The sequence below is a fragment of the Triticum urartu genome, chromosome 1A (assembly GCF_056163025.1).
Source record: "Triticum urartu cultivar PI428250 chromosome 1A, HENAU_Tu73, whole genome shotgun sequence".
NCBI lineage: Eukaryota > Viridiplantae > Streptophyta > Magnoliopsida > Poales > Poaceae > Triticum > Triticum urartu.
Genome location: NC_141873.1, coordinates 498,447,738 through 498,460,871, shown reverse-complemented (window position 1 = coordinate 498,460,871; position 13,134 = coordinate 498,447,738). Strand labels below are relative to the sequence as shown.

General features: G+C 43.5%; 1 protein-coding gene across 3 annotated transcripts; it reads left to right on the top strand.

Annotated features, from left to right (window-relative positions):
* The first annotated feature begins 7,712 nt into the window (after positions 1–7,712).
* Positions 7,713–12,559, top strand: LOC125522202 (transcription factor GAMYB). Of its 3 annotated transcripts, none has more exons than XM_087526646.1 (6): positions 7,713–7,934; positions 8,823–9,208; positions 10,586–10,979; positions 11,089–11,571; positions 11,667–11,827; positions 11,904–12,559. In XM_087526646.1, the coding sequence occupies exons 2-5, from the start codon at positions 8,840–8,842 to the stop codon at positions 11,795–11,797; spliced, it is 1,377 nt and encodes a 458-aa protein (XP_087382772.1). In that variant the 5' UTR covers positions 7,713–7,934; positions 8,823–8,839; the 3' UTR covers positions 11,798–11,827; positions 11,904–12,559. The 3 variants fall into 3 exon arrangements, with proteins under 3 accessions (XP_087382772.1, XP_048543254.2, XP_048543248.2); XM_048687297.2 differs by having other exon boundaries at positions 7,714–7,934; positions 11,664–11,827; XM_048687291.2 differs by having other exon boundaries at positions 7,714–9,208; positions 11,664–11,827.
* The last annotated feature ends 575 nt before the right edge of the window (positions 12,560–13,134 follow it).

The following is a 13,134-nucleotide window of genomic DNA, read 5'->3' as shown; positions in this document are numbered from 1 at the left end:
TGAGACGACGCCTTATGAACTGTGGTTTGGCAAGAAACCGAAGTTGTCATTTCTTAAAGTTCGGGGCTGCGATGCTTATGTGAAAAAGCTTCAACGTGATAAGCTCAAACCCAACTCGGAGAAATGTGTCTTCATAGGATACCCAAAGGAGACTGTTGGGTACACCTTCTATCACAGATCTGAAGGCAAGATATTCGTTGCTAAGAATGGATCCTTTCTAGAGAAGGAGTTTCTCTCTAAAGAAGTGAGTGGGAGGAAAGTAGAACTTGATGAGGTAATTGTACCTGCTCCCTTATTGGAAAGTAGTTCATCTCATAAATCAGTTCCAGTGATTCCTGCACCAATTAGTGAGGAAGCTAATGATGATGATCATGAAATTTCTAATCAAGTTACTACCGAACCTCGTAGGTCAACCAGAGCAAGATCCGCACCAGAGTGGTACGGTAATCCTGTTCTGGAGGTCATGTTACTTGACCATGACGAACCTACGAACTATGAGGAAGCAATGATGAGCCCAGATTCCACCAAATGGCTTGAGGCCATGAAATCTGAGATGGGATCCATGTATGAGAACAAAGTGTGGACTTTGGTTGACTTGCCCGATGATCGCCATAGAGAATAAATGGATCTTCGAGAAGAAGACTGACGCTGACGGTAATGTTACTGTCTACAAAGCTCGACTTGTTGTGAAAGATTTTCGACAAGTTCAAGGAGTTGACTACGATGAGACCTTCTCACCCGCAGCGATGCTTAAGTCCGTCCGAATCATGTTAGCAATTGCCGCAGTTTATGATTATGAAATTTGGCCAATGGATGTCAAAACTGCATTCCTTAATGGATATCTTAAAGAAGAGTTGTATATGATGCAACTAGAAGGTTTTGTCAATCCAAAAGGTGCTAACAAAGTGTGCAAGCTCCAATGATCCATTTATGGACTGGCGCAAGCCTCTCGGAGTTGGAATATACGCATTGATAGTGTGATCAAAGCATATGATTTTATACATACTTTTGGAGAAGCCTGTATTTACAAGAAAGTGAGTGGGAGCTTTGTAGCATTTCTGATATTATATGTGGATGACATATTGTTGATTGGAAATGATACTGAATTTCTGAATAGCATAAAAGGATACTTGAATAAGAATTTCTCAATGAAAGACCTCGGTGAAGCTGCTTATATATTGGGCATCAAGATCTATAGAGATAGATCAAGACGCTTAATTGGACTTTCACAAAGCACATACCTTGATAAAGTTTTGAAGAAGTTCAAAATGGATCAAGCAAAGAAAGGGTTCTTGCTTGTGTTACAAGGTGTGAAGTTGAGTCAGACTCAATGCCCGACCACTGCAGAAGATAGAGCGAAAATGAAGGTCATTCCCTATGCTTCAGCCATAGGTTCTATCATGTATGCAATGTTGTGTACCAGACCTGATGTGTGCCTTGCTATTAGTTTAGCAGGGAGGTACCAAAGTAATCCAGGAGTGGATCACTGGACAGCGGTCAAAAATATCCTGATGCAAGCTTTGACACTGATCTGGATGACTCTAAGGATATGTTTCTCGTTTATGAGGTGACAAAGAGCCCGTCGTAAATGGTTGCATCGATGCAAGCTTTGACACTGATCTGGATGACTCTAAGTCACAAACCGGATACGTATTTTTATTGAATGGTGGAGCTGTTAGTTGGTGCCGTTCTAAACAAAGCGTCGTGGCGGGATCTACGTGCGAAGCGGAGTACATAGCTGCTTCGGAAGCAGCAAATGAAGGAGTCTGGATGAAGGAGTTCATATCCGATCTAGGTGTCATACCTAGTGCATTGGGTCCAGTGAAAATCTTTTGTGACAACACTGGTGCAATTGCCTTGGCAAAGGAATCCAGATTTCACAAGAGAACCAAGCACATCAAGAGATGCTTCAATTCCATCCGTGATCAAGTCAAGGAGGGAGACATAGAGATTTGCAAGATACATACGGATCTAACTGTTGCAGACCCGTTGACTAAGCCTCTCTCATGAGCAAAACATGATCAACACCAAGACTCCATGGGTCTTAGAATCATTACTATGTAATCTAGATTATTGACTCTAAGTGGGAGACTGAAGGAAATATGCCCTAGAGGCAATAATAAAGTTGTTATTTATATTTCCTTATATCATGATAAATGTTTATTATTCATGCTAGAATTGTATTAACCGGAAACTTAGTACATGTGTGAATACATAGACAAAATGAGTGTCACTAGTATGCCTCTACTTGACTAGCTCGTTAATCAAAGATGGTTAAGTTTCCTAGCCATGGACAAGAGTTGTCATTTGATGAACGGGATTGCATCATTAGAGAATGATGTGATTGACTTGACCCATCCGTTAGCTTAGCACTATGATCATTTAGTTTATTGCTATTGCTTTCTCCATAACTTATACATGTTCCTATGACTATGAGATCATGCAACTCCCGAATACCGGAGGAACACTTAGTGTGTTATCAAACGTCACAATGTAACTGGGTGACTATAAAGATGCTCTACAGGTGTCTCCGATGATGTTTGTTGAGTTGGCATAGATCGATATTAGGATTTGTCACTTCGTGTATCGGAGAGGTATCTCTGGGCCCTCTCGGTAATGGACATCACTATAAGCCTTGCAAGCAATGTGACTAATGAGTTAGTTGCAGGATGATGCATTATGGAACGAGTAAAGATACTTGCCAGTAACGAGATTGAACTAGGTATTGAGATACCGACGATCGAATCTCGGGCAAGTAACATACCGATGACAAAGGGAACAACGTATGTTGTTATGCGGTTTGACCGATAAAGATCTTCGTAGAATATGTAGGAACCAATATGAGCATCCAGGTTCTGCTATTGGTTATTGATCAGAAGTGAGTCTCGGCCATGTCTACATAGTTCTCGAACCCGTAGGGTCCGCACGCTTAACATTTGATGACGATCGGCATTATGAGTTTATGTGTTTTGATGTACCAAAGGTAGTTTGGAGTCCCGGATGTGATTACGGACATGACGAGGAGTCTCAAAATGGTTGAGACATAAAGATCGATATATTGGAAGGTTGTGTTTGGACACCAGAATGGTTCCGGATGAGTTCAGGCATTTTCCGGAGTACCGGGAGGTTACAGGAACCCCCCGAGGAGTCAATGGGCCTTATTGGGCCTTAGTGGGAGAGAGGAGGATGTGGCCAAGGTGGGGGCGCGCCCCCCCAAGCCCAATCCGAATTGGGAGGGGGGCCGGCCCCCCTTTCCTTCTCTCCTTCTCCCTCTTCCTTCTCCTACTCCAACTAGGGAAAGGGGGGAAACCTACTCCAACTAGGAGTAGGAATCCCCCTTGGGCGCGCCATAGAGAGGGCCGACCCTCCCCTCCTCCACTCCTTTATATACGGGGGAGGGGGCACCCCATAGACACACAAGTTGATTGTTTAGCCGTGTGCAGTGCCCCCCTCCACAGAATTCCACCTCGGTCATATCATTGTAGTGCTTAGGTGAAGCCCTGCGTCGGTAACTTCATCATCACCGTCATCATGTCGTCGTGTTGATGAAACTTTCCCTCTGCCTCAACTGGATCAAGAGTACGAGGGATGTCACCAAGCTGAACGTGTGTAGATCGCAGAGGTGCCGTGCGTTCGGTACTTGATCGGTTGGATCACGAAGACGTTCGAGTACATCAACCGCGTTTCATAACGCTTCCGCTTTCGGTCTACGAGGGTACGTAGACATACTCTCCCCTTCTCGTTGCTATGCATCTCCTAGATAGATCTTGCATGATCGTAGGAATTTTTTTGAAATACTGCGTTGCCCAACAAGGCCGCCGTTGGCTTGACGGCCGAGGGAGCACCTATGGTAATATCACCGAGCTGGAGGACCTGTCCTGGAGTTAAGGCCCCTCCAGAAGCAATATCGTCATTAATGATAAGGCGAGCCATCGATCCTTTTGTCGACAAAACAAAGGAACTCTCAATGAAAGCACCAATGTCGGTGTCAAAACCGGCCGACCTTGGGTAGGGAGTCCCGAACTGTGCGTCTGAGGATTAGAGGTAACAGGAGACAAAGGGGACATGATGTTTTACCCAGGTTCGAGCCCTCTTAATGGAGGTAAAACCCTACTTCCTGCTTGATTGTCTTTGATGAATATAGGGGTTACAAGAGTTGATCTACCTCAAGATCGTAATGGCTAAACCCTAGATGTCTAGCCTACATGAATTCTGATGATCCCTATGGACTAGCCCCTCCGGTTTATATATACACCAGAGGGGTACAGAGGCGGTTTGCAAGGGAAGGAAATAATACATCGGTCTCCAATCTTGCCCTCCACGCATCCAGGAGTCCTATCTGAACATGGGGAATAATCTTCTGTTCTATCTTCACGACCCATCAACCCGGCCCATGCTTGAATAGGCCGGACACCTGAGGACCCCCGAATCCAGCTCCCCAACTCTCCTAAATGGTGTCCCTTAGAAAACTTTAAAATATAAAAGAGGCGTGAGGCAAGGAGATCCTCTCTCCTTCCCGCTCTTCGTCATTGCTTTTCCTTCAGACCTTGATTAATGATGCTATGGTTGTTGGTCACTTGGAAACAACCTATTTCTATAATCTCTTACCCTCCGGCAGAGTATCGAAAAAGGCTCGAAGATGGGATCTCACAAGGACAGAAGCTTGCGCCGGCGGAAAAGTTTTTTGGGTGTGCCCTCTGGTCTTTAGGGAATATTTCGGTATTTGTAGAGCAGATATTAGGGTTAGAAGAGCCATAGGGGGCCCACAAAGCTCATAGGGCGCCCCCCTAGGGCGTGCCTGGTGAGCTCGTGGTTCACCGTGGGCCTTCTGGCCTCCTCCTGAAGCTTCATGGGTGTCTTCTTGTCCAAGAAAAATCGTCAAAAAGTTTCGGTCCATTTGGACTCCGTTTGGTATTGATTTTCTGTAAAAGACAAAAACAAGGAAAAAAACAACAAGTCGCACTGGACACTAGGTTAATAGGCTAGTCCTAGAAAATGATATAAAATAACATAATAATGCATATAAAACATCCAAAATGGATAATATAATAGCATGTAACAATAAAAAATTATAGATACATTGGAGACGTATTAGAGTCTCTGTGTAGCTATTTTATAGTACTGTTGATTAACAATCAATGTTTTTTTAGATTTATGCATTTTATAGGTGTAATCGATTGATAATTGGTGATAGGATATGTCTACATGCCGGGCACATTGGGCAACCTTTAGATAATGCTCACCTTTAGGGAAAGATTACTTAGGAATTTTGTCTGGCTTCAATATTGTTTGGTTGAATGTGTGGAATAGTGATACAATTATGGACAATAGTTTTGGAACACCAATTTTCTCACTCATAGTGACAAAATTTGGATGGTTAATCCTTTTATGTCAGTACAACAATGGAACTCAAGATTTTAATGTGCTTGGTGAGAATTATTTTGTTAAAATGTGTAACACATCAATGACTAGTAACATTACTGCACTCAATATCTTTGGGGTGTGTACAATGCCTTTCCACTGGATGTTTTATTGTGATGAAGTGCAGTAATGATCAAAGATATTATTTGTACCATATAGCTCCGCAGCAACGCACGGAGTATCATCTAGTTTTATAAATTTATGAACACAAGCCTTTCGGTAGCAAGAAAAATGGCATAGAATACATTGGAATAACGTGAGCTACCAATTTGATAAGGATCTCCTTCCCTGCTGCCGCCATACAATTCCCAATCCATCATTAACTTTCAATAAACAACCTATCCTTAAGATATTTGAAGTTATCATGTTGGCCCTCCCCACATTGGATAGCAAACCAAGGTACTGTTCGGTCAAAATTTCATTGGGAACCGTCAAAATAGTTTTAACAATGTTCATAATAGACTTTACACACCCTTGCAAAAGGGTATTGAGAATTTCTGCAAATTAACCTTCTGACGGGGTGCATCACAATATTCCTTGATAGTGACGAAAAATAGAAGCCCTTGCATGTACGCATTTCGTAGTTAGCTTTAAACATTAGCAATCTATTCTTTTTTTTAGGAAGACCATCATGGTAAGCTTTTTCATTTTAGATCATCATGGTTAGGAGTATTGATGATCATCTCTTTCTCTCTTCTCGTTTTCCTTCCCCCTAACCCTAGGAGGTTAGGGCAAACTCTTCTGTCCAAGCTTCATCGGCAAGCCCGTGGATTCGCCTCCTCTCTGCATGCCGCTCCGATGGCCGTTAGCGGGTAGGGGAATCCCGACTCCTCCATTCCGGTTAGTAGTTTAGGTTAGGGTTTTTTAGTCCTCGCAGATATGGTGCTCAGGCGGATGGCGACGCTACTTCTTCGAGTTTGTCCTCCGGGCTCCGATCTTCCTCGAGTTCATCTTTCTCGACGTAGTCAAGGGAGCTCCGGAGTAGATTATTGTTGTTTCTTTGGGGCAGTGAGGTTAGGGTTTCTTGTCTTGGGCAAGATTTGGTGTCGGCTGTGAGGCAGTGGTGAGTCCAATAGCTAGGCTTAAACAGGAGTCCAGTAGCTGTCAGGCAGTGTCATATGTAGTCTATATTGGAATCCCTGAATGGTCTTATATTTAGGAACGGAGTGAGTACATGTTTCTAGTAGCATTCTTGGAAAGTTTGAGCACATTTGAACAAATGGACTAGGAAATTATGGCTATTTAGCTAAGAAGATTGAAAACTTGGTTCAAAAATTTCAGTAAGTACCGCTCGCTCCGTTCCTAAATATAAGCCTTTTTAAAGATTCCAATATATATTATACATGCAGAGCAAAACGAGTGAATCTACGCTCTAAAATATATCTATACACATCCGTATGTAATTCTCCTTGACATATCTAAAAAGTCTTATATTTAGGACCGTTCCTAAATATAGGACCTTTTAGAGATTTCAATATGAACTACATACAAATGTATATAGATATATTGCATGTAGAGTGTAGATTTACTCATTTTACTTGGAATCCCTGAAAGGTCTTATATTTAGAAACAGATGGAGTACATGTTTCTATTAGTATTCTCGGAAAGTTTGAGCACATTTAGACAAATGGACTAGGAAATTATGTCTATTTAGCTAAGAATATTCAAAATTTGGTTCAATTTTTTTTAAATAGAAACATTCCAGTAAATACTACATTTTCCCGGTAGTAGCCTGGGAAAACCTCAGCTTATTTGAAGAAAGGAAATACGAGATGGAGTTTTTTTCTTCAAACAAACCCTTTTTTGCATTAACATTTTTCTAAAAAAATATCGTGCTAACTTGGAGTCCACGCGCCATTTTCGTGCTGGATTCATCATTGGTGTCAGGTGCTTCAGATCTATGCAAGGATTCAACGACGACGACCGTGGCTCCAGCACACTATTCCTTATATAGGGGCACATGCACAAAGACTTTACGGCTGTCATCGACAAGGTCAGGCCGGCTCTGGCAGAGCCGTAGGGGAGCGCTGACAGCGGCGCGTCAGCAGCTTGTTGTGACGACAGTAGTGGTTGTTTGAGGGTCTTGGAATCTCAATGTAATTTGTATTATTTGTATTATGTTTGAGATGCTTTATACTTCTGTTGAACTTTTTGTTAATAGAGATCTGGATCATTTTTTTAAAAAAATTAATCGGAAAGATAATATTCCCGTATCGGAACCCAGTTGGACCAAATGGGCCCAATGCCAACGTGTCGCTCCGCAAGAGCTGGGGATCTCTCCTCGCTAAATCCCCTCCCCTCCCAGTCCAACCCCCCACTCCAGTGTGTCAGCAGCGGAGGCTGGCAGACGAACTCGATCTCCCCTCCGCCGCCACACCCAATCCCAGGCGCCCCCGCCCAATCCCGATCCAGCAGCGCACGGCGGGGGGAGGTCGCGGCGGCGCGGCTCGATCAGGCGGCCTGGCTCCCGCTCCGGTCACCCCTCCCCCAGCCAGCTCGGGTTTTCCGGTCAGGTAACGGCAGAGGCCCGCGGAATCGCTGCTTTCCTCGGGCTCCGGGGCGGGTGATCCGAGGCGCGGAGGGATTGGTCGTCGGGAGGGCTCGATTTGGGGCCGGGTTCGGGATGGGAATTCCGTTTCCGGGGGACGGCGGGGGGATTGGTGATCGGTGCTTGTGGTGTAGGGTTCTGTTCCGTGGTTTGATCTGTAAATTGCGAGATCTGTTCCGCGTGATTACCTCCAAATAAGGGTAGCTTTGTAGTTTTACTTCCTCTCGCGTGCATCACGGATCCACAGAATTTTTTGTTTTGTTTTTGGGAAGACGTAGAAATCGAGAGTCGAGAGAGGTTGCGTGGTTAAATCTGATCGTAGTTAGGTCATGGGTTTTTTGCCGTGTTCGATTTGGGGGAGAAAGTAGCTCTGATCTACTGGTACTGATTACCTGGCTCGTTACCAAATCGTAGAATTTTTTTCTTCCGATGCTTCAGCTATGGATGCGTCGTGTGCAGTTTCAAACGTGTTATAAACACACGTTTATTGAGTATTGACTTATGTGAAATCACTTCGATGCTGTCGTGTTGCTGGTGGTATGCTTGCTGCAATAAGGTAGTTGCTTTGCTCTCTGGGAGTGTGTTCCTGGGAGTTTTAGTTGGACATGTAGATGACTGTTTTTGATCGCGAGCCTGAGTGTGGTATGTAAACTGTTATGAACCTGTGTTGTGTTATTGCTTTCTGCAATGAAAATCGGGAGCCAAGAGCTCCTCAATTCGGGGGGAAAAAGCACACACCTATTGATGTATTTTTCACAAGCGCTCTGTCTCATTCATGTCTTGGTTAGCTTCTACTGTTATACATTTCCATGGCCATCCATTTAAAGTTTGCAGTCTTTTTTGCATAACTCAGCACCGTGTTTCTGAGAGATGACTCGGGCTAAGAGCGAGAGCGACCGGGTGATGCCTGGTCCGGACCAGGTTGACTTGGCATCCCACGATGATGATAGCGCGAGGGAGTCACCACGTAGGAGAGCTGGACCACAACTGAAGAAAGGCCCTTGGACACCGGCCGAGGATGCCATCTTGGAGGCGTATGTTAAGAAGCATGGTGTGCAGAACTGGAATGTGGTGCAGAAGGACACCGGGCTGTTAAGGTGCGGCAAGAGCTGCCGTCTCCGCTGGGCAAACCACCTGAGGCCCGACCTAAAGAAGGGCACTTTCACCAAAGAGGAGGAGAACCTAATCATTAAGCTCCATTCCAAAATGGGGAATAAGTGGGCTCGAATGGCTGCCCGTGTAAGTTCACTTTCAAGCTCATGTTTTTCAGGTTCAGCATTCATCAAATTTTGTTCTCATGCTTCTCTCATGAGAGTTGATATTTAATTTAATAGATTGCATATGCTATTTAATCTTGCATCTGATTTGGATGTCAGAGTATCCTTAGTAGAGTTATTAAGATCCTGATATTTTGCGTGATATGCTTCTTTGATCTTCTCATGCATGAATTTAATGTTGCGAATATATGTTTTATGCTGTTGGAAATTTCTTTCTTGAGTTTGTAATAGTTCTTATTAAGAACAGTAAATATTATTCCCTCCACTCCTAAATATTAGGAACGGAAGGAGTAGTTTCATAGTTCATATTAAGAACAGAACATTGGTATTAGTTTCAGACATCGTAACTTATCATTCATTATGATTCTGAAGGTATTGTCCATTATATGAAGCCTGATTATTTTCTTGGTGCAACCTAATAAAGTACCAAACTTGTGGTTCAAATTAAGTTATTTTGTTAATTTCAGAAATAATTTATTTCCCCATTCCCACTAACCCCTTGCTTAGATTTTTTAACCCCACAACCCCGTCCACTAATCCAGTATTACCGTCTGCTTGGATATCTGATGATCAACATATCAGGCTTATTCGCCAAAATTTTGCCTAGTATTATCGTTTCTTTTTTCCATTTATTTTATATGACCAGTTGACCACTTGTCAGTTCTGTGACTTGAATTATGTTCCTTTTGAGTTTTGTGGTACTGCCTTATGCCAAAGCTATTAGTTTGTTTTTCAATTAGCGATGCTGTTACCAAAACATAATTATATAACATAACAGTATTATATTGCACAAATAATATATCCTATACATTTTCTTTAGATCTTTGTCTGTTAAATTGATGTACTCCATTTGATACATTCTGCATTTTGGTATCAGCATTTCCAGACTCCGACCATTCGTATTCTTATACGTATCTCTGAACTTCCTTCCATCTCACTTATTTGTTGCATCATATGATTGGCAGTTCTATCTTTTTGACATAATCTTCAATAGAATAACGTGAGCATATTGTGGTTTCAACTACAACTAGGACTGTAAGACAATAAGCAGCCTTTCTGTTTGACTGGCAAAAGTATGCACGAAAGTAATTGTGTTAAAAAGCATGTCCACCTGGTAGCATTCTTGTACTTTGGCATCATTCTATCATACAGCTATATAGTGTATTTCCATGGAAATCCAGAGCTAGAGATTGATCAAAGTTTTACCGAAATTTTTTGAATAGGTATTTGTCTTGGTTGCATGTAAATACCTGTTTTGGTAATTTGTCTTTAAAGTAACTTATCTCTTATGCACACATTTCTTCTCTTTAATTGCCACTAACCTTCAGAACATGTTCAGTTGCCAGGGCGCACTGATAATGAAATAAAAAACTACTGGAACACTCGAATAAAGAAATGCCAGCGCACCTCTACGCCTATATATCCTGCTGAAATATGCCTACAGGCTTCAAATGAAGATCAGCATGAGTCCGCTGACTTCAGTTTTAGCGAGAAGCTGGCCAATGATCTCCTCCATGGAAATGGTTTATATGATCCCAGTTCAACGTGGGGCGATTTCATTGATGACCAAGAAGCTTTATCTTATGCACCCCAGCTTCCAGATGTTTCTTTCAGCAATTTACCTGGTCTGTACTTTGAGTCAACAAACCATGGCTTCATGGATCAAGTTAACCAAGCAGAAGTTCTGAAAGAATCTGAGATTTCATTTCCTTGGTTGAACGCGGCCATCAATGGTACATTTTCCTCAGTTGATGAATCCTTCAAAGTCTGAGAAGCTTGTATCATGATTTTTGTGTGACCGTGTGACCAACTTCAGCTATAAGAGTGCATCACCTTGTGCAGGTACCTTCGATGGCAGCCATGCCTTTTCAAATGGCAACTTCTCTACTTCTAGGCCCATGACTGGTCCCTGGAAGATGGAGCTCCCTTCATTCCAATTTGCTGGATCTGATCCAAACAACTGGTCCGCATACTCAAGGACCTGCGCTGCGCAGGGTGCCAACTTTGCTGATCCCTGCATGCGCTCATCAGCGGCAATGGCATCAGCTAAGTTTGAGCACATGTGCATGATACCAGGGAACAGCGGTCAGTTGGAAGAGCCGCTTCCAGAAGCTCATGCAGTAAGCTCTGCAGAGAACCAGCAGCTGTCCGTGGGGAGTTCGAGTGCCTCTACTGGCTCACCCTGCGATGCTATGGTGGAAACATCAGAGCTCCATTTCTTGGAGCGAGACCCCAACCTGTACGCTCTTGCCAACAGCTGTTCGCCCGCCTCGCCTCTTTGCCAAGCATCGCCTGATGAGTTACCGTGCTCCGATTTTTCATCTGGTTAGTGATTACTCCATTTTCTCCATCTACTGATAGTACCTTGGTTAGTTCACCGATTTCACTAGTTTAATCAGCACTGATTTCACTTGCAGCAGCGAGCCCTGTGTTTGTATCAGATGAACCAACAATCCTGCAATACAAAAAAGGATTTCTCTTGCCTCATCCTGAAGATTCCGGGGCAGACGCATTCTCCCATTGGAACGCGATGCCGCCCATCTTCCAGTGATGCGATTCAAATGGGTCTACAATGGTGCAGGTACCGACCGAGCCACCTGTGAGCTATGCAATTGTTGAACTTGCATTTGACTGACACGCTATTCTTCCTGGTCCAGGCAGGTACCTGTGAGCGGCATCCCTTCGAACCAGACGAAATCTCCAACTGGCCTCCAATAAAGCTGTAGAAGAGTCGGTTGTTCTTTGTTCCATTATCTCGAGTAGAATTCCCTCGTGTTCAGCCAACCTGCAAGACGCGCTCACTTTGGCCAACCTTCAAAATGCCCACTGAAGTACGTAAGGAGGTTCATTGTTGTCCAAGCATGCGCCAAGCTGGCACATTGCTGCCCACCTGGCATGCTTCTGGAGGAGACGGAGGAAGGAGAGCACCTAGTAGGATGCCACATGGGCGGAAAGTGGTGGCCTTGACTCTTTGTCCGTCTCCTCCATCAGGGTGTCTGCCTGTGGGCAAAAGGCGTCGCTTTGGACGGTATTGACCCTCTTGTTACCAGGTTGAATGAGTAGGTTGGACATTTTCAAAGCCGGATGGCCAAAGTGAGCGCCTGGCGCATGTCGACTGACTGCGAGTGGTTTCACTCCCATTTTTCTTATCATCAGAACTTTGGCACCTCTGTCGCCTGCCTGTACCTGTAACACTGGTGTGTACGCTTGAACATTCCTTGGTTTATTCTATTCCACGTAGCACGGCTGTACACGGTGCCAGCATGTTGTGATGTTCTTTTGAGGTTTTATATATCTGCGAATTCGGAGGCCAGTGTGTTCTGTCTGTTTGATATCCGTGAATGCCGGCGTCGCTTGCAAGATCCGGGAGTTCACATTGGAAGGAAGAGAAGATCAGTATTATAGCGGAAACGCACAGCAGGAGATCCGCATCTTTATTATGCTGCTAGGAGGAATACTACTACTATACTAAAGCAATGCCCGTGCGTTGCAACGGGATATAAATATTCTAATACATTAAATTGTGATTTATCTGTCAATAATAATGCGATTATTTAAATAAATGTTCATCAAATTTTGACCATGAATTATCTTATATTTTGATTAGAAATTTGATAAGTAAATTAAAATGGAATTGGTTCAGAAGGTAAGTAAATTAAGACGATTGATTATCATATAAATGGAAATGGAAGGTTGGACGAAGGAGCGGTGGGAAGAAAGGTGAAATAGAAACCTTGGAAATGGAAGGTTGGACGAAGGAGCGGTGGGAAGAAAAGGTGAAATAGAAACCTTACGTTCTTTTTAAGTAATACAATATATATAGAGATAGTACAGTGGTAGATTCGTGTCACGTTCCCCGGCACGAAATGAAACGTGCTATTGCTGGCT

Bases quoted from the DNA above. Each gene is read 5' to 3' on its own strand.
- LOC125522202 (XM_048687297.2), top strand. From the start codon at position 8,840: ATGACTCGGGCTAAGAGCGAGAGCGACCGGGTGATGCCTGGTCCGGAC. The intron at 9,209-10,585 runs GTAAGTTCACTT...GAACATGTTCAG, and splicing joins GGGCTCGAATGGCTGCCCGT to TTGCCAGGGCGCACTGATAA. The intron at 10,980-11,088 runs GTACATTTTCCT...CACCTTGTGCAG, and splicing joins GTTGAACGCGGCCATCAATG to GTACCTTCGATGGCAGCCAT.